This window comes from Rhipicephalus microplus, chromosome X, assembly GCF_043290135.1.
Source record: "Rhipicephalus microplus isolate Deutch F79 chromosome X, USDA_Rmic, whole genome shotgun sequence".
NCBI lineage: Eukaryota > Metazoa > Arthropoda > Arachnida > Ixodida > Ixodidae > Rhipicephalus > Rhipicephalus microplus.
The window spans coordinates 80483138-80509071 of NC_134710.1; the positions used below are offsets into that span (position 1 = coordinate 80483138).

The 25934-nt window shown below is 45.3% G+C and overlaps 1 protein-coding gene across 1 annotated transcript in view; it reads right to left on the bottom strand.

Annotated features, from left to right (window-relative positions):
- The window catches only part of LOC119176719 (sodium-dependent noradrenaline transporter), a 206637-nt gene that overhangs the window by 5763 nt on the left and 174940 nt on the right, over positions 1-25934 (bottom strand). Inside the window, exons 9-14 of the mRNA XM_075877215.1 lie at positions 22251-22488; positions 21490-21630; positions 9287-9386; positions 8740-8840; positions 1877-2044; positions 846-920 (exon numbers count right to left, since the gene is read on the bottom strand). Coding sequence (XP_075733330.1) covers positions 846-920; positions 1877-2044; positions 8740-8840; positions 9287-9386; positions 21490-21630; positions 22251-22488 — 823 coding nt within the window. The remainder of the gene's footprint in view (positions 1-845; positions 921-1876; positions 2045-8739; positions 8841-9286; positions 9387-21489; positions 21631-22250; positions 22489-25934) is intronic.

The following is a 25934-nucleotide window of genomic DNA, read 5'->3' on the forward strand; positions in this document are numbered from 1 at the left end:
GAAACAATGCATATATTGATGAGCCAAGAGCCATCCCGAATACAGTGCTGTGCTAGGTCCCTACATCACTACACAAAGCCCGAATGTTAGGGTCACTCATCACCGATTAGATTCGAGGTTTAGCGTTCAATAACTTCCACAGAAATTTATGATCGGTCACAAGAGAGGTATGTAACGTGTGAAAACCTCAGGAGTAGCCGCAACACTTCCTTCATGAACGTCCAGTGTCCATGCGGAAAAACTATATCATTCTTTGTCGTGTGCTTCAGAGGAACATTCTCGATCTTTATGAAGTTCGCTGCACTTCAGTAAGTAATGTCCAATATCATCGTAGGTCTTACAAAAGGAGACAATCACGTCGCGGCGAGTCTAATTTTGTAGAAAGGTCGGCTAGCGTGAGTTACAATGCGACATGAAAGGACACATTTCAAGTCGAATTCTTGGTCTCAGGAAGAATGATGCAATTTTTTAGGACAATACTTATGCAAAACGTCATTCCTGCACCCTTTGGCTCTTCTGAACTGGTGATGACAAGTGCACATGCGGCTAGCATACCTGTGTAGATCATCAATGATCAAGTTAGTCTAGCTATTGATTTCGTTGCACAAAGTTTGTGTACCCTTGCAAACAGTGGTGAAAATAAAAGTGAAATTTCGTATTGTATTAGGGCTCCTCCTTAGCAATAACCGTAACCGATAGTTGTAAAAAAAAAAGAAATTGAAGGGTTCCTCTAAAAGACAGTGGTATGTGTTCATGTATTGTGGGCAGTGTCGATTGGTGATGGCTTTGAGCTTCTGTTTATGAGTAGTTTTCAGAAGTCACGAAAGTATTCAGAAAAGGCTTACCTTGAATCTCTCGACTGTACCCTTTTCTTTTTCCTCTTGTCTTTCAGCTGCGGGTGTGATGGTGTATGCAATTCTCTGCAAAGATAGATTTGAGAGCTTTTAGAGCGAGGCATCATTTTCTTAGGCAAGCAAAGTTTCCTTTTTTTTCAACATTACAATCAGATTTGTATATACCCCGTCACTGTGGTTTAGTGACTAAGGTACTCGGCTGCCCCGCAGGTCGCGGGATCGAATCCCGGCTGTGGCGGCTGCATTTTCGACACAGGCGAAAATGCTGTAGGCCCGTGTGGTCAGGTTTGAGTTCACGTTAAAGAACGCCAGGTGGTCGAAATTTTCGGTGCCCTTCACTATGGCGTCTCTCATGAGTCATAATCATATGGTGGTTTTGGGACGTTAAACCCCACATATGATATATATATATATATATATATATATATATATATATATATATATATATATATATATATATATATATATATAAACTTATACAAATTAATCATTAATCTACGGATCAGGGCTATCCACCACAATATGGCCGAATTCATCCTACGTAAAACTAGCAATTGGCCTGCTCGCAAGGCCTAGTAGTTGTTTTCTAATGGGATGACGTTTAAGGAAAGCTAACACAGTTCAGCCATAGACTGTGCGAAGTTTGGTACTAAAAAAGTGAGTGCTAGAGTTTGAAATATCTTTTAATAAATTCTGATGTACGCAGACAAGCGTGTTCAGCGCCGACTATACTTAGAACAAGTAGCGCTCGTTTTTTGTGAGACGTTAAAAAACTAATACGAATATAGTGCGAGTAGAAGGTTCTACCATGGGCCAACCCAGGTTCCACACGGGAACCTGGAACTTATCTCTAAAATAGGAGCGTGTCATCGATGTACAACCGAACTTCGGTCATGGACGGTATACGACCATCGCTTTCATAAATCATATATGTTTTTTTCTTATCCCGGCAAAACGCAATAAGTATAGATTCCCGTTTTGACATTATTAAAAAGTCAAGGTGCCTGGGCGAGAACACTCACTTCGGTACAGGTGCCTTTGGCTCTGCACAGTTTGATGATGGCCACTAAAGGTACCATAGAGACGGAGGAGAGCGCCAGGCCCCAGCCCATGCTGATGGCCCACGGCGGGTACCGGTAGTTGTGGTACTCCACGGGCGCCTGGTTCACGATGCCGCTGATGATGACCGCCTGAAAGCGTGTAAGCGCGTGCCGCTGTGATGCTGAGCACAAAACAGGGCCCGCATTCGTGAACCCTTTCTTTCGTAAAAGCTCTCGACAAATGGTCAGCCGGCTGGTCTATAATGATATGTGGAGCGCCAGCATTGTCTGGAGTTTTCTCTTGCAAACGATGCTAGCCGAAGTCGTTTTTGTAAATTCGGGCGGAAAACTTTAGTAAATATAACCTAAAGTAGATAACGCGAAGTGTCCGGTACACTTATCATCCTGACTGCACCCACTGCAGGGCAGAAACCTCTCCCATGTCCCGCCAATCAACCTGATGCTGTGCTTGCCGCGGCCACATCATACCCGGAAGCTTCTTGTCCTTATCTGCTCACCTAACTTTCTGTCTCCCACTCACGCGTTTGTTTTCTCTTGAAATTCAGTCTGCTTCTCTTAAGGAGGAGGAGGATACAACTTTATTAAAAGAGATTTCGTGGGTTTTGAGCTGGCCGCTTGTCTGCGGCGACCTCTTGTGCCCACGCAATGACTGCTTTCTGCAGTTTTTCGTCGGGGGACCGTATTAAGGTCTCCCATATTCACAGGTTGATCCAACATGCAAAAATTGCGACAAAAATGCCATAGCAAACCAAAGTCACATCCTCTGAGAAAACTAGGGCCTTCCCCCACCCAGAGAGCTTCTGCCAGCCCCCTACTCTTAATGACCTGCGGTTATCTTGCATGCGCCCTACATGTACTACCCCTGTTCCTTTCTTCTTCTTCATTTCGACTAAAATGTCCATCACAACCATTTGTTCCCCGACTCATGGTGCTCCAAGGTTACACCTGTCATTTTCTTTTCCATTGCTTGCTGCGTCATCCTCAGCTTTTTAAAGGAACGCTAAAGGCAACTATCAAGTCGATGTTGATTGTTGAAATAGCAGCCCAGAAACCTCGCAGTGTTATTTTTGTGCCAAGGAAGTGCATTTTTGAAATAAAATCAAGTTTTTGTGGTCTGCTTTAGGTTAGTGCACTTCGAATTACCCAGCTCAAGCAGAACATCTCACGTCACTATGGCCATGCACAACGTTGCCCAGCTTTACTGCATGGCCGCCGACATTAGTAGCAGCAGAACAAAAGCAGCGGGAGCTACAGGAGCGACAACGGCCATTTAACAATTTACTTCTATTGGCTCCAAGATGGCAGACGTGCTTGGTTCAACTGAGCCCCGCTAGATGGCACGAACTGTCCAGTTTAACCAAGTGAAAATAGAACTTTTGAACCACTCGCGCGATTCCCCATACTAATGTCCGGCGGTTCCTTTTTTCATGAATCAAACAGAAAGAAACAAGCAGCATTTTATTACGTCTCTTGATGCACGGAAGGCTCTCTAGTGCTGCTAGCTTGATTACTAGCGATTAATTGTAGGCCATTATTTTGACGTCATCAGATCACTTTGAGAATGTCCTACAGCGGCGCATGTGTTCTGGTGCATTTACCTTAATTCTCAGTAAGTAGGGCACTACTGTTAATAAGACTGTTGCGAGGCAGTGGGCATGACTCCGCCGTCGTAGACGAATCGACGAAAAAGAAGCAGACTCGCCGCGCGAAATGCTGGCAGTCTTTGCCCGGTTCTTGGCCTATTCCCCTTTGTGGGTGGGCTCCAGAATAACAAGGATCATCATCATCATCATCATGTGTCACAGCTACTTGTAAATATTACAAATATACTCGTTTCTCTCTTCCGTGTATTCGTGATCACTGTGACAAATTGGCGGACGTGCTGGGTGACGAGGCGCTTTATAACGGAGCTCCGCAGTGGTTGTCAAATCGGAGTTTCTGTGATGAAGCACGGGACTGATCGATCCCACGGCCACTTCTCCATCGGCCACGGCAACGCCCACATCATCTACGGCAATGCCTGCACCGCCCCAATCCCACCCTCGTACGTTCTGACGCATCCGGAGCACCCAGGAACGTTCTGCGGTAGGAACGAAGTTGACGTCGACCATTGTATAGCCGACTATGAACGTACAAATGCATGCGCTGAATTGATAAGGCCCGACTCTCATGCTGGCCAACGCGCTGTTTTACCTGGATGGTACGACCAAGGTGTGGTTCGAGAATCACGAGGAAGAGGTCGGCAGTTGAGACACTTTCTAGCAGAAGCGTCGCGATTTATTTGGCAAGCTCATTGGTCGAAAGGCGGCTGCAAAGAAAGAGTTGTCCATCCGTGCTCACACATCCACAAAGCCGTATATCTCATACATTCAAGATGTGCTGGCTCTATATTGTAAAGTCGATAACAACACGTGGGAGTCTGAGAAGGTTGGCCACGTGCTCAAGGGGATAGTTCAACCTGCTAACGTGATGGAATTGTGTGACCGTCGTTGCAATTATTGAGGAATGTCGGCGTTTTGAACTAGCCAAACGCAGGCGTATTCCAAAATCATTCACTCGTCTGAAGAAAACAACTCTGCGACGTACTCCTGTGAAGATGAATTCACCTCTCGTCGGCAGTCTTCACCGGTGTCTGAAATTACTCGAATCGTCCGGTAGGAAATTGAAGCAATTACACCTGCTCTTCCCTCCAACGGCCACGTCGATTTGCGAGTGCCTCAGGTTTTTTTTTTTTGGTCCAGTCGATTGTACGGGAAGAATTCAGCAATTTCGGCTTTGATGTCTGCGCCGTTGTTCGATCTCGGTGAATTGGCTTCTGTTCAAGGCCACCGCCTCACTCCAGATTACCATTCCAGGAACGGTCCTGTCCACGCTCTAACAATCCGGCCGAATGGCGAACTGTGGATGATCGGCCGATCTGCTTTAACTGCCGCCGCATAGGTAACGTCACACGGTATTGTCATAACCATTCGTCTTCGCCCCGAACCCTGTATCACTGCTAGCCGCGCCGACAGCTACCACCGTTTCCAGCCTCCTGCGCCGATCACCGGCAACTACCGCCGGCTCCCACCAATCGATGCCTACGCCTTCGGTGCCCCTGATACGCAGCCCAGCCGCTCACCGTCACCTCGTGGTCACCAGTCCTGTTCGCCGCCAGGACGTCGCCCGTCGTCGCCGTTTCCTCTACGATGACACCTGAACTCCTCGCTCAATCCTCATCAGGGAAACTAAGAGGTGCAACTCTTAGAGGTGAAGCAGCATCCTTGATTTTGACCTCAAATCTTCTCCTTGTACTGCCGACACGATGAAATTTGATCAACGTCGACGTAGGCGGTCTGACTGTTTCTGTGCTTGTTGACACTCAGGGGCGCATATTTATGTGATGTGTGCTCAATTTGGTTGCCGCCTGAAGATGGTGCTCACACCGGCTGCATGCTCCTGGCATATTCATGTCGGTGACGGAAGAAGTCTCGCCATCACAGGAATGAGCACAGCACGCATAATAATCACCGATCACCCCACATATGTTCTGTTTGCAGTTATTGAGCAGTGCCCCAATGACCTAATTCTCGGATTGGATTTCTTGTCCACTCATGTTGCTTTCATCGATAGTGCAACCGACATTCTCCAACTTGAACTGCCTCGGCTTGGGGCTGTGCAATCTTCACCGTCACACCGCTTGTGCTCTGTTGATTATGTTTGGCTGTCACCGCAAGCCACCACGTGTGTGGCCTTGACGATATCACCAACTCTTCTTGACGGCACTTCGTCCGTCGGGGGTGATGTTAGGAGGTGGTGGGCATGACTCCGCCGTCGTAGACGAATCGAGGAAAAAGAAGCGGAATTGCCGCGCGAGATGACGACAGCCTTTGGGTGTCACAGCTACTTGCAAGTATTGCAAATATACTCGTTTCTCTCTTCCGTGTATTCTTGATTCCCATGCCAATATTGTCGTTTTAGACGCTGTCATACATTGAGCTTTCACTCTCACGTAAATTTTATTTCTTGAATTTAGTGTCCCTTCAAGTTGAACACTCTTGTTAAGCCTCCAGGTTTCTGTTGCATAGGAAAGCACCGGTAAGATACTGCGCTTATATACCTTTCTCTTGAGGGATAGCGCTAAGCTACCATTCATAACTTGAGAATGTTTGTAGAATGTGCTCCACCGTATGTTTATTCTCCTAGTTATTTCACTCACATCTTCCAGCTTCGCAGTCACTACTGGACCCTAAGACGTATTCCTTGTCCTAAGTTGACATGCTCTTTTACAACTTCCAGTGTCTTGTCACAAACAGCAAAGCGCTGTTTTCTGTCGAGACTGTTGCACGTCACTTTAATTTTCTGCATATTGATTTCAGACCTATCATTCTGCTTTCCTTGTCCAGTTCACAGTTGCAGTTCGTCCCCCGAGTTACACAGCAATGCAATGTCATCAGCGAATCGTAGGTTACTAAGGAACTCTCCATTAACCTTTATCCCTCACTCTGGCCAATGTAGAGCCCTGAAAACTTCCTGTAAACACGTGGGTAATAGCGTTGGAGAAATCGTGCGTCCTTCCCTTGAACCATTCTTTATTGGGATTTCGTCACTTTCTTTATCGAAGACAATGGTGCCTGTGGAGTGGCTGTAAATGTCATCCAATATTTTAATAGATGGTTCGTCGAAGTTATAATTTCGGTGCCTGCATGGCTGCTGATATGCTTGCTATGAACCAAATGCTTTCTCGTAATTGGAAAATGCTACACATATGTTATATTTTGCGCATTTATTCACCCCTGATTGATAATGTGAATATGGTTTGATGTCCAGTAGCCTGTACAAAGTTCTGCTTGCGCTTTGGTTAAGCATGAGTTAATACAGGCTATTCAAAAATAGACCATATTATTAACACATAAGGCAAGCTGAATCGCGTAACATAGGAAAAGGGGCACAGCAAGCAGAACGACGTATTTAGGGCGAGGCTGCGATGTGGTTAGTTTAGAAAACGGAGACAGCGAGTGCTATCTGGCTCTCTAGCCTAATTAACATTTTCAGATGAGATCACTCTGGGGAATCTTTTTAAGTGACCGTATAGATAAAAAAGTTCAGTGTCGATAAAAAGCATCGAGTGTTACCCGATACAATCTAATTCATTGACTCACAGCAAGCCATTTTTGTCTATCCGCGCGAAAATGTCAAGAGGAAAACAAGAAAAGATGGAATTTTAATGGAGCTTGTAAACAATTGCTGCAAGAAACAAGCACAGCTCACGTTCAGAAGCACTTTTTTTTCACCACCACGGGTGAGAGTGCGTTAACACAAGAACAGACAGGACAAGAAAGGACGCTGTTATCCGAACACAGCGCGCTCTTCAGCTAATAACAGTGCCCCAGAACGACAACGCGTATACATTGTCCTCGGCGTGAGATGACATTAAGTGACTGCGGTCAACTTTATTCAATTTTTTAAGACAATCCATAGTCTTTCTTGGTATAATTGAATGCAGAAATTTTGTTCTGTCTGCCTTTCTGTCTGCCTCTTTGTCTGTTTCTCACACAATTCAGACACCCGGCCAAAGTTTAAGCACTTGTTGAACGCCTAGCTATCTTGAACGCGTGGCTGCATTCACATACGTGCGAAAATTGTCGACCAAAAAGCAACCATCACGCATATATGAGGCGCAACATTAATACCTAGGTATTAGGTGGTGAGTTATTTTAATAGAATATACATAAATACGTAATTATAAAGACACCTGTGTTTAGACACCTGTGTTTAGAACGCTAATGTTTCTTAGAAGAAACTGATGAACAAAAAGTGCAAGACTTTGCGGAATACACGTAACGTGACACTTTAATTACTGTTGGCATAGTTGTGAGTAACCAACGCTGCTTCCTTATACGTTCCCGGAGCACAAAAAATATGAACCAATTAACCCATAAGCAAGTAATGAAATATTTTGCGTCGGACTAAATTTACAGTAATCGTGCGTCCTACTTACGCTGTACTGCGTTTATTAAAAACAATTAAGGCAGCCTCAAACTAGTAGTGCGAAACTTGAAGGATGTGCGAAGAAGGGAGGCCTTCATTCTTTCTTTTTATTTTTACTTTCCCCCATGCCTTTCTTTTTTTCTCACCTTTCTGCTTTCTATGTATTTTTGTCTCTGTTCATCTCTATTTCTCTTTTTCTCTCTCTGTACATTTCTTTTTTTTCCTCTCTATTCTCTGTTTCTCCATATTCTTCACTCCCTTTCTCCTTTCTTCTTTGCTTACTTTCTCTTCATGTCTTTCTTCTCTTTCTTAATCTTTAATTCTCTCTCTCTCTCTTTCCTTCTTTGTTATGCTTTACTCTCTTCCTCCTGCTTTCCCGCATACTCACCCTCACAGTCTTTTTACTGCCAGCTTACTAAACCTATACCACACAAGGCTACGCTAAGAACTGCTAGTGGGCCTGGACAGCCGAATGGTTACGAAGCTCGCTTTCAGATCCTGGGTACGCAGACTTTGAACCCATCTCACAAAAAATTTCGTTCCCTGTCTCTTTCTCCCTTTCTTTCACTATTTCTGAGTTCGTTCTCTCGCCGGTCAAAGTTACCGCATTCGATGCCGGAAAAATCGGCACACACGTTTCTGGAAGTGAAGCAGAAGATGAATAAATAGGACGAAAAAGAAGAAGAGAGCACGTGCTGGCTCGTGATGATGATAGTTTTGTTTGTATCTGCGAGGTCTAATACTCGGCTTAACCAGTCCCACCGTTAAAAGAAAAAAAAATTGTATCACGAAGACGCAGGTTGAGGAAGGGTTCTCTGGTAATTCTGTGCGCTCATCAGCACTGCGTGACTTACCACAAGGAAAGTGGGAGTGATAAACTTCCAGCAAAGCCTCCAGAAGATTCCCGGACGAAAGCCCATCATCTCGTGTATGTTTCCGCAGAAACGATCTAATCCTGAAACATGAAGAAAGCGGGTAGTGATCGCGTCGTGTCATTTTTAAAATGAAATGAAAAGTGTCACAAAAAAAGAAAAAAAGGAGCCGTATTGTTTTCTGGAGCTGAGCTATGCCAAATTGTTTGTGGGCGTGAATTCTTTTTCTTTATAATTATGTTCCTAGCGACTATTAAGCGTGAAGAGCTAGCGGGTACACGTGGCAGCACTCATCACGGCCGCTCATAAACGAGTTCCTGAAACTAAATGCTGCCGCAACACGATAAAACAACACTAATACTATCTTGCAAGACAAGCAATTGAGGGCTGCGAAGTGACTGTCAAAGGTCAAAGTTTGGTAGTCTGAATGTTTGGCTCGGCAATTCATTGATGGCATTCAAACCAAAGTTGCATTGTCGCGTCCATATGGAGATATTTGGGCGAGAATCAAGCGGTGCGTTGAGCTCACCATAAATCCAGGCGATGCCTATAGACTCGAACAGAGCCGCGCAGAGAAGAGAGATTCCAGCAGAGTAGGTGTCCAACCAAGTGATCATGTAACCACCACCCTGTGCGAATATAATAAAATGCAAATTTTCAGTTTCTTAACATTCATATTGCAGCTAATGTCATAACAAATATGCGCAAATAACCTAACTATGGAGAATACCATAGAAGTCAAGCGTGTCATGTGTTACGAGGTTAAATTGTCCTACAACTGGATCAGTACTTCCAAATGCTATAATAATAATTCACGAATATTACGTGGGAAAACCACAATAAAACTTTGAGGTTTGTCGTAGTGAGAAATTCCGGGCTGAAATCAGCTTCAGCGTTTTTTTAGAGTGCACCAAAATTGGTTTAGACGAGTGTTCTTGGTACGTAAAGGGTTGCAGTCGTGATATAATAAGTGGCCGTGCAGCAATCGACAGAGATGCATGGAAATCGAAAGTTTCTCCTATCGGCCATGGTTGACTACGGGTCATGGGGTAGCACAGCTGAGTTTGACGTCACGGTTCATGCTTCATGTGTGCATGATGCTAAGATTAACTTGGGATGATGTGAAAGAAAAAAAAGAGAACGTGTACTTAAGTATCAGTAAGTATGCTAAAGAGCGATGAGTGGTTCAACTTAATCTAGAGTTACCCACTTTTTCATGCCTAAGATCGTTATTTTTCACGGCAGCGTTCCCCCTACCATTAAATATAACAATTGAAGTTGTTCAAGAGTGATCTTTTGACGAGTAGCAAAGATTATTTCTGGAAAACACAATACGGTGACGCCACATGTGTTCCCCGAGGCTGCATAGACATGCTAACAATTAGCTTAAACGTACGAGCTCTAACGGCAATGATTACGTTATACTTTAGTGCGTTTGAGGCCAACCATGAAAAAATTTCCGGTCATCGGCGGGATTCTCCAATGGCACACCTTGGAGGTCAAATGTACCGAATCCGCAGCGGCTCACTAAACTGGTAACTGTAACCACCTGCAACTGCAAATTTAGCTTACTGAACTACACTTGAATGAGCCTGGATGGAATTAAGGGCAAGCTTTGGCGTTTAGTCAAGAGGCGCCTTTCCAACGTGCACAATTTTGAAAGAGAGGGCATTTTCGAATGAGCGGGACGTTATCCTTTCCCAGAGAATCAGCGTCGAAACCCTCGGCGCCACTCTCTCTGCTTTCGCCATCGTTGTTGTAAAGGCAGCGTCTCGCGACACGCGACTGTGCCGACCCGGGGTAAAGAAGTCCGGCTGCGCCCAGTGGCTACTCGGGGGACACACGGCCAATTAGGCGCCGCCTGCGAGTCAATCGCCGCGGGCCTCTTTTTACTGCCACGTGGCGTCTGTTTGCGCGCTGACGGACGGCAGCGGCACGCGCGGGGTCTCCACGTAATTGCGCCCGCGGCGGAGTCGCGGTGGCCGGCGCCGCTGGCCCACCCATACCGGCGACAATGAAACGCTCCCAGTGCAGCGGCCACATTGGAACCGGCCGCCGCGCGCTAATTAAAGAGCTACTCGTCGCCCTCGCCATGCGCTGACTGCGCCGTCTGCGACAATGATCGGCAAGGATCGCTGCTCCTTGCCGTTTAACGCGAGCGCAATGACGCCGTGCAATTCTGTCGAGGTAGGCGCTTCGTGGAAAACATCAGTGAGTTTATTTTATGGCCCGTTGTTCTGGGTAGCGGGAGTCCACTAATGACCGCTGCCCATTTGTTATTATTTTTTGTCATTGTATTTTATTTGCCAATAGCTGCCTCATTTTACCAGGTTACTCGTGCGGTCAGACAGACGTTAGGTGTTCGCAGCTCTTAATGGCACTGCGCTGTGTTTTTGAAAAGCGTGCTTCACCTTGCGCACAACTGCGTTTAGCAAAGCACGCTTTCAAGGACATAAAGCCTGGGTCAGCAGGCGTACACGCCCAAGTGGCAAAGTGTGCTCCTTGTTTCCTAATATTAAGCGCAAAAGTACAGAGAGCCGTTATAACTTTTATCAGTATTACGTACTCCTCTTACTTTCAAAGAAACAGAAAAACAATGCAAGTTTCATATGTACCATTTTAACGAAATAAGCTTGCTGCTTTGTTCTCTTTATTACTTCTTTCTTCGAAGAAGCAATAGGGGGAGTCGCATTTTTGGACCCATAAAAATGCACTGCGTGATTGAACAAGAACGTAGATGGCCGTTGTGTGGCACGCCTACGCGAGCGCAGCCTCAACCCTTATCAACGCATTCTTGTGACCGCAATCTCAGCCTCGTTCCCAAGCTGTTTTCTGGTTATTGTGTACAGTGCCCAATATATCACTACAATCCTCTGTACAACAGCGCGAAATTGTTAGTTCAGAACCAGCAAGACCACGTATTCATAAACCATTAGAGCGAAAAGAGCCTTATTATATTTTAACGCGATATCTAAATTGTGCACGGCAGACCACGAAAGTAAAACAAACGATTCCGGCCTCCTATAAGGCTTTAGATCAGCCCACATAGCAGCGAGAGGTTCTAAATTCAGGTTTTGTACCTTATTTTGATTACTGCGTTGGCCTGCGCACGTGCAGAATAAAAATAGGTAATCTAAGGAATTTTCAAATTGTGTACACGTGTGAGAGGTACAACAATTAAAAAAAAGAGGGAGAGAAGCAAACTGGGAAGAGGTGAAGCATGTAGGGAAGGGTGTTCCAGCTACACTGACGCGAAACCTGGGGACTGGGTGAAGTATGCAGTGTTTTGAAATACATCTTTTGATGAAGCACCGGTGGTGCCAAGCCTTGAAGCGGTCTTGTAGGGAAGGGTGTTTCCGCTCTACTTAAGTCATTGGAAACCTGCGTAGGAATGCAAGTCATCATATTCTTCTTCCGTACATGTCCGGTTTCAGTTCCCTACGGCATGTAGGGAAGGCTGTTTCCTCTCCATTAAAGCCGTCAGAAAATTTTTCTTCTTCTTTCCAACATGCCCTGTGTTCTGTTCTCTATGGCATGTAAGAAAAGGTGTTCCCGCTCTAGTAATGTCGTCGTCTATTTGTTGGCTTTACTGTTACCTTTTTCATTTTTATTGAACCAGTCACGAGTTGCTGGATTTACCCGGATATGCATATGTATGTATATGTTTGTACATAAAAGGCACAAAAATAATAAAAATATTCAAAACTACCTCTCCGGAGATCCGAACTAGTGACGCGTCCCTCCTCGGTGCGCTGCGTTAACTAACTACACCGCGCCGCTCATGCCATTTACATCACTAACGGCGAGCTATACATCGTCGATGTTCTATACCCCTGACAATATATATAACATTTACAACAGGTTTACTGTTAATGAACTCGAAAGAAACATTCTTGAACTAATCTCGTATATCTCGCTTGTAGTTATGCAGTTACGCACTTATACATTAACCGCTGGTTTCATGGCCAATACCCCGTGGTGTGTGGGAGCCATGTATGAAAGAATAAGCAAGCAAGCTTCTCCTACCATCCAGCTGCTCCCGGCATTGCCGCCCACACTGCAGTGTCTGGGACAATCTGAAGTCGACGTCTTGGTGAAGTGCATTCGAACTGTGCTTTGCGCTACCGTCACCGGTATCATCGACATCGACTGACGCCAAGGAATGAAACGTCGCCGAAAACGCTGTGTGTAGTTCGAACTTTGTGATGTCACCGCGTGTTGTACAGACACTCGCGGAACAGCTCGAACGGAATGCCAGTCGCGCTAAAGCAAGGCGTGCTCGGATACGTGCCCAGACACAAAAAGTACGCGCTTCTGCGCGTTTGAGAAACACTGCCGCTCAACGAGCGTTCGACCGTGTTCACTACATTTCGTTTGGTTCCTGAATAGTCCAGCTAACAGTCCGATGTGTTGCAATCGCATTCATTTTTTCAGCCTTGTGCCAAAACTATGATATTTTTTTATGATGAATACCCGCTTATAATAAACCGTGACTAGGTGGCACACCGTGGCGACCGGAAGCGCGGACAAGTCGAGGAGCTAGAGTGCTTCGCACTTAAAAATTTCATACGTACCCTGTGCGCGCACTCGCAGAGTGAAAATATAGGAATAGCGAGGCACATGCAGTGGTTACATGTGTGTGTGTGACATTGTTCTTATGTACACTGCAAGCAGTGCATGGTAGTTGTATTCGTTGTAACGTGGCACGTATAGAAAGAGATGGGCTCGTACATGATAAAAATATAAAAACACAAAGTTGAAAGTAAGAAAAACTCGAATTTTATTGCTGATTTTTATTTGAAAGACGAATTACGGTGACAGTCGATTGATTTCGCTCGTTTGGTTCCGAAGTATTGAAAGAAAGCATTTTTGTGAGCTTGTGTTGTGATGACAGTGAGCGTCATGTTATTGCTTGAACAAGGCAGTCGCTTTCGACCAATCTTAATGGCGTTCTTTACTAGCGTTCTTTGGCATGGGATGTTAAGAAAGTAACAGGTTACAACAGTTTTTGTGATATGTTCGTGATTTCTGTCAGAAACCCCATGTGTACATGCATATGAGTGTTTGCGTGTGTGCGTTCGTATGTACGTGCCCTTTTCAACACTCAGCGGGATATTTTTTAAATCACGATGCAGGCTTGCCCTAAGACATAACGCTTGGCGTGAATTTGCGTACTGTGCTATGCACACGCTGGACAACTTCTATTCTGTACTAACTGAAGCAGTGTTTTGTGGCATCAGTTATCATGTGTCATACGATTGTAAGATACATAACAATAAGTACGGTGATTGCGTATCATGCACACGTCTCATTGAATAGAAAGGTAACCAAATAAAATACCAGTGGTTTGCAGAGTATACCAGTGCAGAGTATACCTTTCAGTGCAGAGTATACCTTTCAAATACCAGTGGTTTGCAGAGTATCTTAAAGTGGAGACACAGAAATGAACCCCGGAAGCACCGCATTTAACGCCCTCTAGAGCTTTCCGACTCGACCTATTCAGAGATACATGCTGCCATGTCTACTTGGAAAAACGCATAGAGTTTCTCACAAAATTAACTAGATGAAAATCTGGCGCCAGTGAGCTGCTGGATGCAAAGGAATGCCGAGATATGTGAGCTTCGAACTTGACTCAGATTTGTATACTTCGAAGACGCGTCTGGCTGCACGTTAAAATTGTTTATTCCTTACTAGAAGAGTACGTAATAAGCTAGTTATGTTTTGACATTGTACATAAGCATGTTTTATTTAATACTTAAAACCTCTGCGTCGATGTACAATTTTGCGAAGCGTAAAAAGTAACCAATGGCCTCTAAGCTTGGTAGACAGATGACAAAGCCAGCGTTCCCCAGAGGTGAATCTAGAGGGAGGGGAGGGCGGTAGGGGCGATCGCCTTCCCCCAAACCCTGTTAGCACCCCTCCCCTTTTCTTCAGTTCTTGCCGTCCGCCTGCTATACTAAATTAGGACAAACGAGTGGGACCACTTTGAGCACAGATTAACCGTATTTATGCTATGAGAGAGTTTTTGTGGTACTAAAAACAAAAAAATATTGACCACGCCCCCTACCCAATGTTACTGCAAGCGACCCCTCCCTTAAAATGAGGGGCTGGATCCACTTCTGGAGTTCCCTCTGCCATCTTATGTCGTCTGTTTCTTTATTTCGCTGTTTGGTTGTGCATTCAAAGGGAGTGGACTTTTAATAGTACGCGTGAACGAGATCAACTTATAAGAGTTTTGTTTGAGAGAAGCTTTACTTGCACAGTTGTATCCGCTTTTGAGTCGAAGCCTCGCTACCCACCAGCCAACACAAGCCTTGCAGGCACATATAACGTCATTCCTAGCACTCCAACGAGGCCTTTGAAGAAATTCGCATAGACAATGGCGCCAGATTATTCTCTACGTATTTTTGTGGAAAACTCCATGGGAATATGCACGATTTTTTCGGTGGACGTGAATACCGTTACGGTGGGTAAACTGCACACACGCGTTTCTGTCAAGGTCTTTCGCGTCTGTCACAGAAGGCCACCAGCAAAGAGAAGGGGAAACTGAATTCACCAACCTCGCCGGCCTCCTCTGCCAGATGTGGCACCCAGCATTTCGGCCACACAACTGTAATGATCATCATTCTAGCGTGCTCTCCTTGAGTTATCTCCGCAGTCTCGGCACTTCCCAGTCACAAACTGCGTGCGCGGTATCAGCGTGAATGGCATTCTAGATAGGATATTAGCGAGAGCCGAGTTTTCATGAAAGAAGATGCGAGCAAGTCAGATGTCGATTGTAGCTGTGTGACAGAAATGCTCCCTAAATACTTCCCCTTTTTTAGAATGCACCATGCCGCACGTTCAATTGCCACTGCACTTGATTAAATGTAGCATCATGTTGAAATAAGTGAGGCTACTTCAATAAAATCTGAACGATGGCTATGAAAGCAGCTGAAATTAGGGGTGGTTATTGCAGCATACGGGATGTATCCTGACGTCGTCGGCTTTCATGTGTTCCGCCAGAGCATATCGTATATGGTTAGAAAGGCTGTGTTGTCTCCAAGCATTGATAATTACAATTTCTTTCATAAAAAAAAACATTGGAGCCCTTCGTTCTATGAATATCTCGGGCTCTTTTACAGAATAATCAGAAATGAAGCAGAATCTTTTTTATGCCAGTTGGGAATGGAAACGTCAGCAGGCGGTGCGCAGCTGAAACACCCTTGAAACTACTGGCAACGGTGATGAAGAAAAAAAGCTTTTTTTTCACGCAATTGGCGACGTCAATTATAAATATACACCATTGAAAGATTCATTACGACGAAAACTCCTAGAAAATAGGGAAGGCACACGCACACGCGTAGTTCAGAAAGGTCAGGATGCAATACATAATGACGCCACCAACGGTACTCTGTTTTTATAGTCATTTTCTGCTAAATACGGTATTTTCTTATATTTTCTTAGCTAAACAACAACGTTGTTAGTTGGGCCAGTTAGCTAAATATTTGAGAATAATTAGTCAAAATATATTTACTGGCTCACCAAAGTATGTCAAAATGATAAATTGTTCTGCGACATTGCAAACATTGCATTTAGCAGTTACCAGCCAGCTACATATTTATGAACATCTTTTGTGGCGTTTCAAGTTGAAGTGCATAATACTAAAAATGACGATAATAAATTATTTGAAGTGATATTGCTCCAGTGAGCATCGTGTGCACAACAACAATTTCGAAGGGTTACCGTGTGAAAATGGTGATGATGATGATGGCATGAAAGTGGCAAGGCCTGAATGTAGCAGCTGGATAATGCTAAAGGCATCGAGCCTACGGCATTGTAGGTCGTATCCGTATATTTTTTTTTGCTGAATTACTAGAGTGAATGCTTAAATGCGAAGCATTTCTTAGCGAACTTCGCCAACTTTGAGCGTATCTATCTATCTATCTAGCCACTTACATTTGGTTTCTCTCGTGGTCACCCCCTTAACTTGACGGGAACCAAAATTAGCATGTGAAGGTAAGATGGTTTGACGAATATGATGCGCTCGTCAAGACATGAATAATGTCACAATCCCACCGCGTACGTCCTGAAACACTTCCCGCCAGACAGTGGCACATACCCATGGGCGGGTATGTGCAGCTGGTATGCGGGTATATGCCACAGGTGATTGCCACTTAGTATCTACCCAGGAACGACGAGAACGCACATGGGCAATTTTAACGCGCGTTAATAAGTATCAAAAATTGGTAGTGTCGACCCGACAAATGCAAAGAATAAATGTGAAAGTACCAGCTGGAATCGAACCCAAGCATTCTGCGCGGCAGAGAAGCATTTTACCACAGAGCTATGCCAGGTGTCGGAACTGCTTTTCAAATAGACGCGAATCTTCGTGAAATGTCAATAGTGGTTGCAGAGCTGCCTACCCATTTTGCCTACCCATGTACTATTTTGATACAGCCGTCGCGTCGGGTTAACATTAATTGTGGTTAGCTGCCATGCGCTGAAGTTGATTTATGTGGAAGTGTCCAGGGCTAGAATCCTCGAGAGGATAAGCGCTTCATATCAGCTTTTGGTGTTGCTAATACGAATGTTCCAGTTGGCATCGTTGCAGAAGTGCAAACAACTGGTTCTATAAATATCTGCAACTCTTCAACATATGTATGTGCGTGCAACGTTTGTACATGTATTTAGCGTTATTTCATGACGTGTCAATTATTAAAAAAATTGCAACACGATCACCTTCCCTCCGCGTGCTTCGCATAACGTCGATTCCCAAGTACGTGGGATCTGGCGAATTTTTACTGTGATCGTTTAGCGAGAATGGAAATAATTCATAACATTGATTCACACGGTATCTATTGATTATTGTGACTTATGGATTTGTTCACGGCTATATATCTGACTGTGTTGGTGCCCAATTTGACGTGATCCCGCTTTTACAGATGGAGAAATATTTTGGTACGTGCCCGATAAGTGTGGGTGCTTGCGAATGTGACGCGACATCTTGCTGAAAAGAATTAGTTTGCTGAGACACCAACGCCTCCTTTATTTGTTTTATTGCCAGGGCAAACGCGCGCTTCTCAACGGGAGCCATTGGTCCGCCTTAATTCACGGAGTGGTCATGATGCGGCGCTATATGAGGGGTCGCGCTGCTCGCGTCATACGTGCGTCCGAGTGCTTCCCGCCGAAGATGCGATAGACATGGTCAAATACATGGGTTACGAACGAGAAGTGTCGGAAACCTATTGCCGAAGCACCAACGGCCGCCGATGATTGAAGTGTGACTAGGTGAGGAGGGGACAAACAACAAAAACTAAAAACTCATTAGGATTTTTCTTAAAATAGTTGTAATTTTATAGGTATATTTAAAGTTTACTGTAAACTTACTTTGCAGTGTATCTCACACCTGGCTGAATGGTTGATTGCTTAAATTTTTCGCCAAGTGCCATAAATAGGGGAAGCGTATCTAGGCAATTCGCTATCAGAGCTTGTGTTTAGTTCAGCGTGTTCTCTGGTTCGGCGCATTGCCGGGTGAACGAGGCGTCGCTCACTTTTCCCTGTTGGTTTCGTGCGTACCTTCAGTAGTTCACTTAATTTAGCGGCGAATTTTCCTTGTCATGAGTTACGCGTAACCGAAAGAAGGGACGAGAAAGCAAAAAAAAGGCAGTATCTCGATCCCCAACAGCATAATAGACGGCGCTGTGTCATAGAAGTACATATATACTTCAGTTAAGTGAGAATATTCTAGATGACACTGTACCGCTACTCTCTGATTGGCTGCTGCGCGGGCTGTGCCTGGGTACGCGGAGAACAAGAGGCTCTCTCAGGCTTCTGGACAGTCGCCGTACGTGGCGGATCGTTGGTGAGGCATGGACGAAGCAGAGCGGCGGGTGCCTTGAAGACGCTTGCGCTCGGCTTCCTTGGCTCGCGTCTTGTCGGTGTTACCCACATGCCGTCTGCATTCTCGAACGCCATTGGACGCATGGACGCATGCGTGGATGGATGGACACACGGACGAACGGACGCTTCGCCCCAGTCATCATCACTAACTCCGTGGATATGCTGTGATTTTTTATGGGCTGTTTACTGGTGTGACATTTCAGAGCTTAACTAGCTCATAGAATAGCTCCTGTAACTGCCGACTGCCTTCGCTGGCACACGGCTGGCGTGTCCTGTGACGGTGAACCCGACACTCTAAGCAACTAGACGCTGTACTCTACGGTTGCCAAAGCTATATTTTTAAAGCTATTGTTTCGCTGTAGTGGTTTTCGATGATTGGGCAACGTGAGTTTTTGAACTAATATGCTCGTGAACAGTTGTCTCACAATTGTCTCTGCGAAGTTTCGTGTGCATACTGCAAGTACGTCATTTGGCTGTTTAAACAACTTTGCTTCCTCTATTTTCGATGTTTTCTTACTTTTCTCTCCCACTTGCAATTAGCGAGGCGCAAGCGCAATAATATTGCGTAATAATTACGGCACTTAAAAGGTCAGCATTTAAGAAAAATTTCAATTTTGTGCCAGGTAGGGCAAATTCATGACGTCCCTACCGCTTCCCATAGTGACGTCAAATTTTTATTTTTTGTTTGCTGTTAACTGTTTTCTCCTCACGCAGATGGCGATGGTGGCAACGAGCCGCCGATTACTGAATCCATGGGCATCTTTGAAAGTTACGACACCAGTTTAGATATACTTATAGACGTGTATCCCACTCTCCAATATCGCGCGTCTGCCAGATTTTTTCCTTTGTGCTCCTTCTTTGTGGCTAGAAACAACCCCATTGCCGCATCACAGTGCTCTTAAAGGGGCCCTCCAACACTTTCTGAGCGTAGTCAGAGAAGGCTGCTGATCGGTAGTAGAGGTTCCCGACAACACGCGTGCCAAATAATAAGCGCACCACATGGCCTGGAGTTCACAATAAATTATCGAAGTCAGCTAGAAGTTGCTTTGTATTCTCTCGACAAATCACGCAATAAGCCCAAAAATCACTCGCAGTAAGCCCGTCTATCAGCCATTGGCTGATTGGAGTATGGCGCACTCGGTCGTTACAGAGATCGCCGCAGGAGGCCGTCACTGGTCCACGCGTGCGTGCGTGATCGCACTGAGAAAGCCACGCATTCGAAGAAGAAAAAAGCGCTCAAGGTCACAAGGCCTGCGTGACGTTTTTTGTTTGCCCCTCCCATCCCTCACTGTTTAGCTTCCAGCGCTTTCGTCGGGACGAGAGAAGCAAGAATGCGATCGCAACGTGTGAAAAATTTTTGCAACTCCGCTCGTAGAGGATGGATTCTTAAAATTTTTGCGGCGTTGGATTTGTGAGGCAATACGCTTTTCTAGTAATTTAATTCCATGGTTACTAAAAAAGAGTTTCAGGGCCCCTTTAAAGTCAGCGCATGCAGCATAGTTACAGTGACGCTTCCCCATTGGTTGCCCGCATAGTGCCACGAACGGTGACATGTACTCTCAACGCACCACATCTCTTACAGAGCCAGTGTGACCGCCAACAATGTTGACTCAAGGAATTCAATGCACCGCCCCACATATCTCGACACGACTGAACGAAAAATTACTTCATATAATTTCCGTCTTAAGACACTGCATACATGACGGGTTCAGTCCCTTAATATAGACGGCTTTCCGCAGCGGCGAACGGGCGCTGCCGTGTTCCAAGACGTGATGCAATGGCCTTCTCCTTCCCACTATTTCACCGTCACCAATGGCCGGCCGATTCGCTCCCACCGCTCCCGAGTTTAAGGCCAGCAAAGCGGGTGCAGCGCATAACCTGCAGGGCAACGTTCGCCACACGCCACATCGTGGCCGCACCGCTGAGGAGAAGGCCGTGGTGCTTCGGTGCGATGGCGCCTCTAGTTTTGCATAAAAAATAGCTGTGGAAAATTGTATATAGAGAAAGCTGCGACACTTTCCTCCATATTCTCTCCAAAGTGTTCAACCTTCCTCTCTCAAGTGTACAGATCTATATCCTCTCCCGAACGACTACCGTGCGGGCGCCAGCCCTACAACCCAGCTCGCCTTGCTTTCCTATCAAGAATGCTATGTCACGCTGATAACTCGCGTGATGCTCGTGGCGGCCAGAGAGACGAGAGGTGGGAAAGGAGAGTGTACGGCATGGCGGCTCAGTTAAAAAAATGGCGGTACTTTCCTAAAAAAATATCTAGGAATCGGTTCTCTCCCCGTGACCGCAAAGCACACGTGAGCGCTAGGCGATGCGCGAGATCAGGAAAGGGGAAGAGGAAAGGGTTGTGAACGGCTGAATCGGGCGCATCTGGCTGGCATTGATAAAATGAAGAAGGTGCTGGAGACACAAAGCTGTTTGAAGCCACGAAGACAAATTTTAGGCACATGCAGGAACTACATGTCATTAAACTATTAGCCATCACCGTGGTAGTTAAATTTAAACGCCACTACGAGGAAGAAAAACATGCGTCTTTTGCTTCCCCGTCTCATGCTCGCCACTTTAACCCCCGTATTCTAGAACCTCCCTTCACTCAACGCTTCGCCTTCACTTGAGAAAGCCGATGGGAGCGCCATCTCTACGCACGGCAACTCACTGCATATCAGCGATAGTCTGCTGCAATTGTTGATTAGTGCAGCGTCATTTTCAGCCGAGTGTTGGAGCAGTGCTCAACTTTGTCAAACGAAGGGTGAAAGTCGAGTCGAGGAGCGTTTGTGAATACGGGGGTAAGTGTCACTCATGTGATGGTGATACGGCCAAGGCGCCAAGCGGGTGACTGACCCTGGTGACGTTGACGATGGAGACGCAGAAAGAGGCGCAGATGACGACCGCTGTGAATACCTCTCGGCGGCAGTGCCAGCGTGAGAAGAACGTCTTGAATTCATCCATGAGGCCCGTGATGACGCTCTCCAGGCCGCCCATCTGCGACGTCAACACCCCGCCAAGTCATCGCCAGCGGCGTCGAATTGTGCGTAGCGTTCATTCCTTGCAATTAGCCTCGATACATTAAGTCTGCAACCGTAGTGAGGTTAAAAAACAGAGCTGTTTCCTTAGGAGAAACAAGTACAGCAAAATACAATGACAAAGAGGTATATACCTCTTCGTCAAACTGAGCTAGAAAATAAAAAGAATAACAAATGCTACCTCAAAGAAACGAAGCAACAAGAGAAGGCATGTAGGATGGGAATGGAGCTATACATTTCCAGCTGAGCCGACAAGAAACATATCGTCGATAACACGACTGAATAGCTTAGGTTAAGGAGCGAACAAAAGTAAACCTTACGAAATCAAAATGTACGAGCTGTTAAAAGAGCGATAGCACGTTGCTTTGATTATAAAACCACTACAGCAAAGGGCGCACGAATCAAGTTAATGTAAAAGGTCTAAATTGTTTCAATAACGCCTCTTAATCAGGCATTGTCACATCGCAATTAAAGTGACTTTCCTAGTGCACTTTTCAGCCTCTTTGCAGTGTTATACGGTATTAGTGAGCGCTTCGCGGTAGCAAGAAATGATTCGAGCAATGGGAGCAATGCACAGACCGCACTGTCCAATCCGAGCGTCAGAAGCATGACGAAAAAGAGCACGGCCCACAGGGGACCTCCGGGCAGGGTGGCGATGGCCTCGGGGTAGACCTGGAACACGAGCCCGTGTCCCTCGGTGGCCACCTGCTGGATGGGCACTCCTTGTTTGGCCGCCATGTAGCCCAGGTACACGAAAATCACGAAACCACTGTAGAAGCTCGTGAAGCTGTTCACCGCCGTCGTCATGAGGCAGTCCCTGCGATTACGCGAACACTTGCAGCAGCCCGGACAACACAGAGACCAGCGTGCGACGGCATCTGTATGATGAACAAGATCAACACATTCTGTCTCTCTGCAGAAATGACGCGATAGACTTTTTCCAGCACATGCATGTTTCACCGCATTTGCTTGAATCTGCTGTAAGATTTTGCTTGAAAGAGGAGCTCAAAGGAAGCTGAATGAGTGTCGTGAGAGAAATTTCTTATGCTGGATTTGTTCGTAAAGCAGCCGTGCATGTTATAAGTGAACCCGGGTGCCCAGTGCCAAGCCATGAGTTCTATAAAACTCACAACTTTGTGAATTAGACACCTGTTCTTCTAAACTGAACTTCACCTAAAAGTTACGGTGTGCTTAAAAAATATTGAACCTTGAATGTTGGTAGTTTTTATCTGGTATTTGTCATGGCTCACATACTAAAGGGGCTATTAAGGCATGGCTATAATGACTTGCACTTCGGTAAGTTTGTCTATTTATATGTGGTTTTACGACATGAAACTTCCAGCCGGGAGTCAGTGCTCGCGTTGTGTTTTTTTTCAGTATTTTTATGCAAGTAAATAAGCAACTGTAAATAAGTAAACAAGGAAATACAATTAAATAAAGGAAAGACGCGTACACTTAAGGGCTGGTTTTCTTTGTTAGACACAATTAGTAGACAGCCTTGCAAAGGAGAGTATAGAAGACGTTATCAGATGTAATTGTAATGTACAGGTGAAAAAAGAAAAGTGGGGGAATAGATCGATGACTTGCCGTGGGCAGGGACAGAACGTGCGACGTTCGAATGAAGCGTTCGATGCTCTGCCAGCTGTGCTACCACGGTGGCTACCCCACCTTTCACTTTATAGGATTCATATGTGCATTAAACGAGGGGTATTAGTCACCGCCAGCGGTAATCATGAACGCGGGTGTGAAACACTTTTTATCAGCCTGTTTGGCGTCACGTAGCAAGTGAACTTGTTACAAGCTGGCATCTGACCAATAATCTCTCGTATACTACCTCAAGGCATCAAATGTGCTGCCAGCTCGTAACAATTTCACTTGCTACGTCACGCCAAACAGGCTGATGAAGACTGTTCCACACCCACCGCCATGGCTTTACTGCTGGCGCTGACCGACAACCCGACGTTTAATGCACACATAAACCCTATAAAGTGCATGGTGGGCTAGCCGCTATGGTAGCTCAGTTGGCAGAGCATCGAACGCGTTATTCGAAGGCCGCAGGTTTGATCCCTGCTACGGCACGTTATCTTTTCATCCACTTTCTTCACATTTACGTTACAATTACATCTACTAACGTCTCCTATGCTTTCCTTTGCATGACTGTCTGTTATATCTTAATAATGAAATTATATAGGCAACTCACCCAAGTAGTGGTGTACGATTTGTCAATGTACAGGAAAGCGAAGTTCACTTTCGGGTTAGCATAGTTTTTTTAGGGGGGGGGGGGAATAGATGAGTCGTGAAAAAAATAATAAAGTTGATACATTATTTGAGTATGCTGTTGGAGTGCCGATGTATTGTTTGAGTGAAAAAAAAAACGAAAGAGCACGTACATTAATATGAACAAAAAAGAAGTTGTTCCTATCAAAGCAAGGCGTTTATACGAACAATATTTAGGGAAACCAACAGCGAACGTGAGGTCATAGAAGAATTTCATATCAAGGCGAAAGAATAAAAAACGTATCATTTATGCAAAGGAAAAATAAATGCTTTCTTGGCAAATATGCCTTCAACATACGATGCTTTCGGTGTGCGCTTTGCGCATGTGTAAGAAAATGAGATATATAAGCGCATTTTAATAACTAAACTTGTCGAATCTAGGTACAACGCTAGACGCGTGCTTTTTTTTCGTCCACGTTCCTTAACTTTGTGCTCATTTTATAACTCAATATGTGGTGGCAAGTTCTCCCGAAGTATGAATTTTTCAGTGTACGTAACAGCGTTCAAAATGCTATAAAGCTTATAAAATGACCAGAACATACACTTGCCGGGAATATGTCTATCGGCAGTGTTACACACTGATCCCTTACACTGTATATTTTGATCTTCAGTGATTGCCATGAAAGAACAACATGCGTATCTGTGTTTAGAGTCATTACGGACCCCTATCGACCAGACGATAACTATAAACACTTGGCAAGGTCGCTTCAAATTCACCCGCGTACAGCGAATAAATGGGCATAACTGCATACTAACGAGCGTTGAGAGAGCGTTAAAAGCGCACTTAGACTGCAACCACCACCTGCGAAGTGCCGATATGGTTAAGCGCAGGAGCTGCGCATTCGTGTATTCCAATATGCTTTGTTCGAGGAGAGGCATCACTTTACGAATGACGCAACCACTGTTGGGGCGCAAATTTCATGCATGTAAAGCGATGGGCTTACAAAAGCTATACTTGCGGCAGAGTCGCTGCACTGTTTTCGCGGCTTTTATTTTATTTTTCCAACTCCTACATGCACTCACCGGGCTAGGCTTTTCTGTCTTTCGTGTCCTTCTTGTCTCTGTGTCGTCGTTTTGTTCTCGCGCTATAACTATCGTCATGCCATATCATCGCATAAGTTGGCTTTTGTGTCAACAGCGCATGATGCAACGGTCTCCGAATCGCGCCAGGCACTCTGGCACCACGTTTTTCGATGCACAATTTGCCTTTGAAGTTTTTTTTCGCTCACGCAAAAAAAGTTTGTCACGAAAGACCTTCTCGTATTGAATAGAACGGAGAGTTCCCCGGAATTATTCCGAGTCGTTTTCATTAGAGTTTGCAGCGCACGCATGCCGTGTGTCGTTATTCACGTCGAACGGAGCTGCTTCGACAGCACATCGCCCACGTACAACACGCTAGCGGCGCAGGAAGCGTATAGTCAATGATGATTGTTTGCCTTTTTTGGCTGTCGATTTCTAGCCTGGCGGTGGACAGCCCCAGATGAGCATCGCGCAGTGACGGATTGAACAACTGCTGTTTTATGGGGCAAAGGTAACTGAACAATACAATGAAACATCGTTAAAATGTATCAAGCTGAATTTTTTTTCTAAAACCTTTTAAGAAAGGATTATGTATGCCACATCTATATCTCGTGCAAAAAGCTGTTTATACTTCACAAGCTTGTGGTTATTTTCTGCATCTTTCAACGAACATGTGATTTTTGCCATCGCTCTTCCTTTAGTTTTTTTTTTTTTACTCTTGCCGCGTGTATATAGAGCAGCCAATCGGACAAGCATGTGACAGCGCTTTATCTGTCTGTGTACTTTCTGTATGGCTCGTTGGAGTAAATCTACAATACGTCCCGAAAAGTGAGCCAGAGTCTTCTCGTGTTATTCTGGCCACCAAACGCTTTTTGTTTTTACAAGTGAGGAAGCGCCTGTTCAGAGGACAGCCAACGCGGCACGCACGACAGAAAGCACAACAGTTAAACAAACAATGAAGTGAAG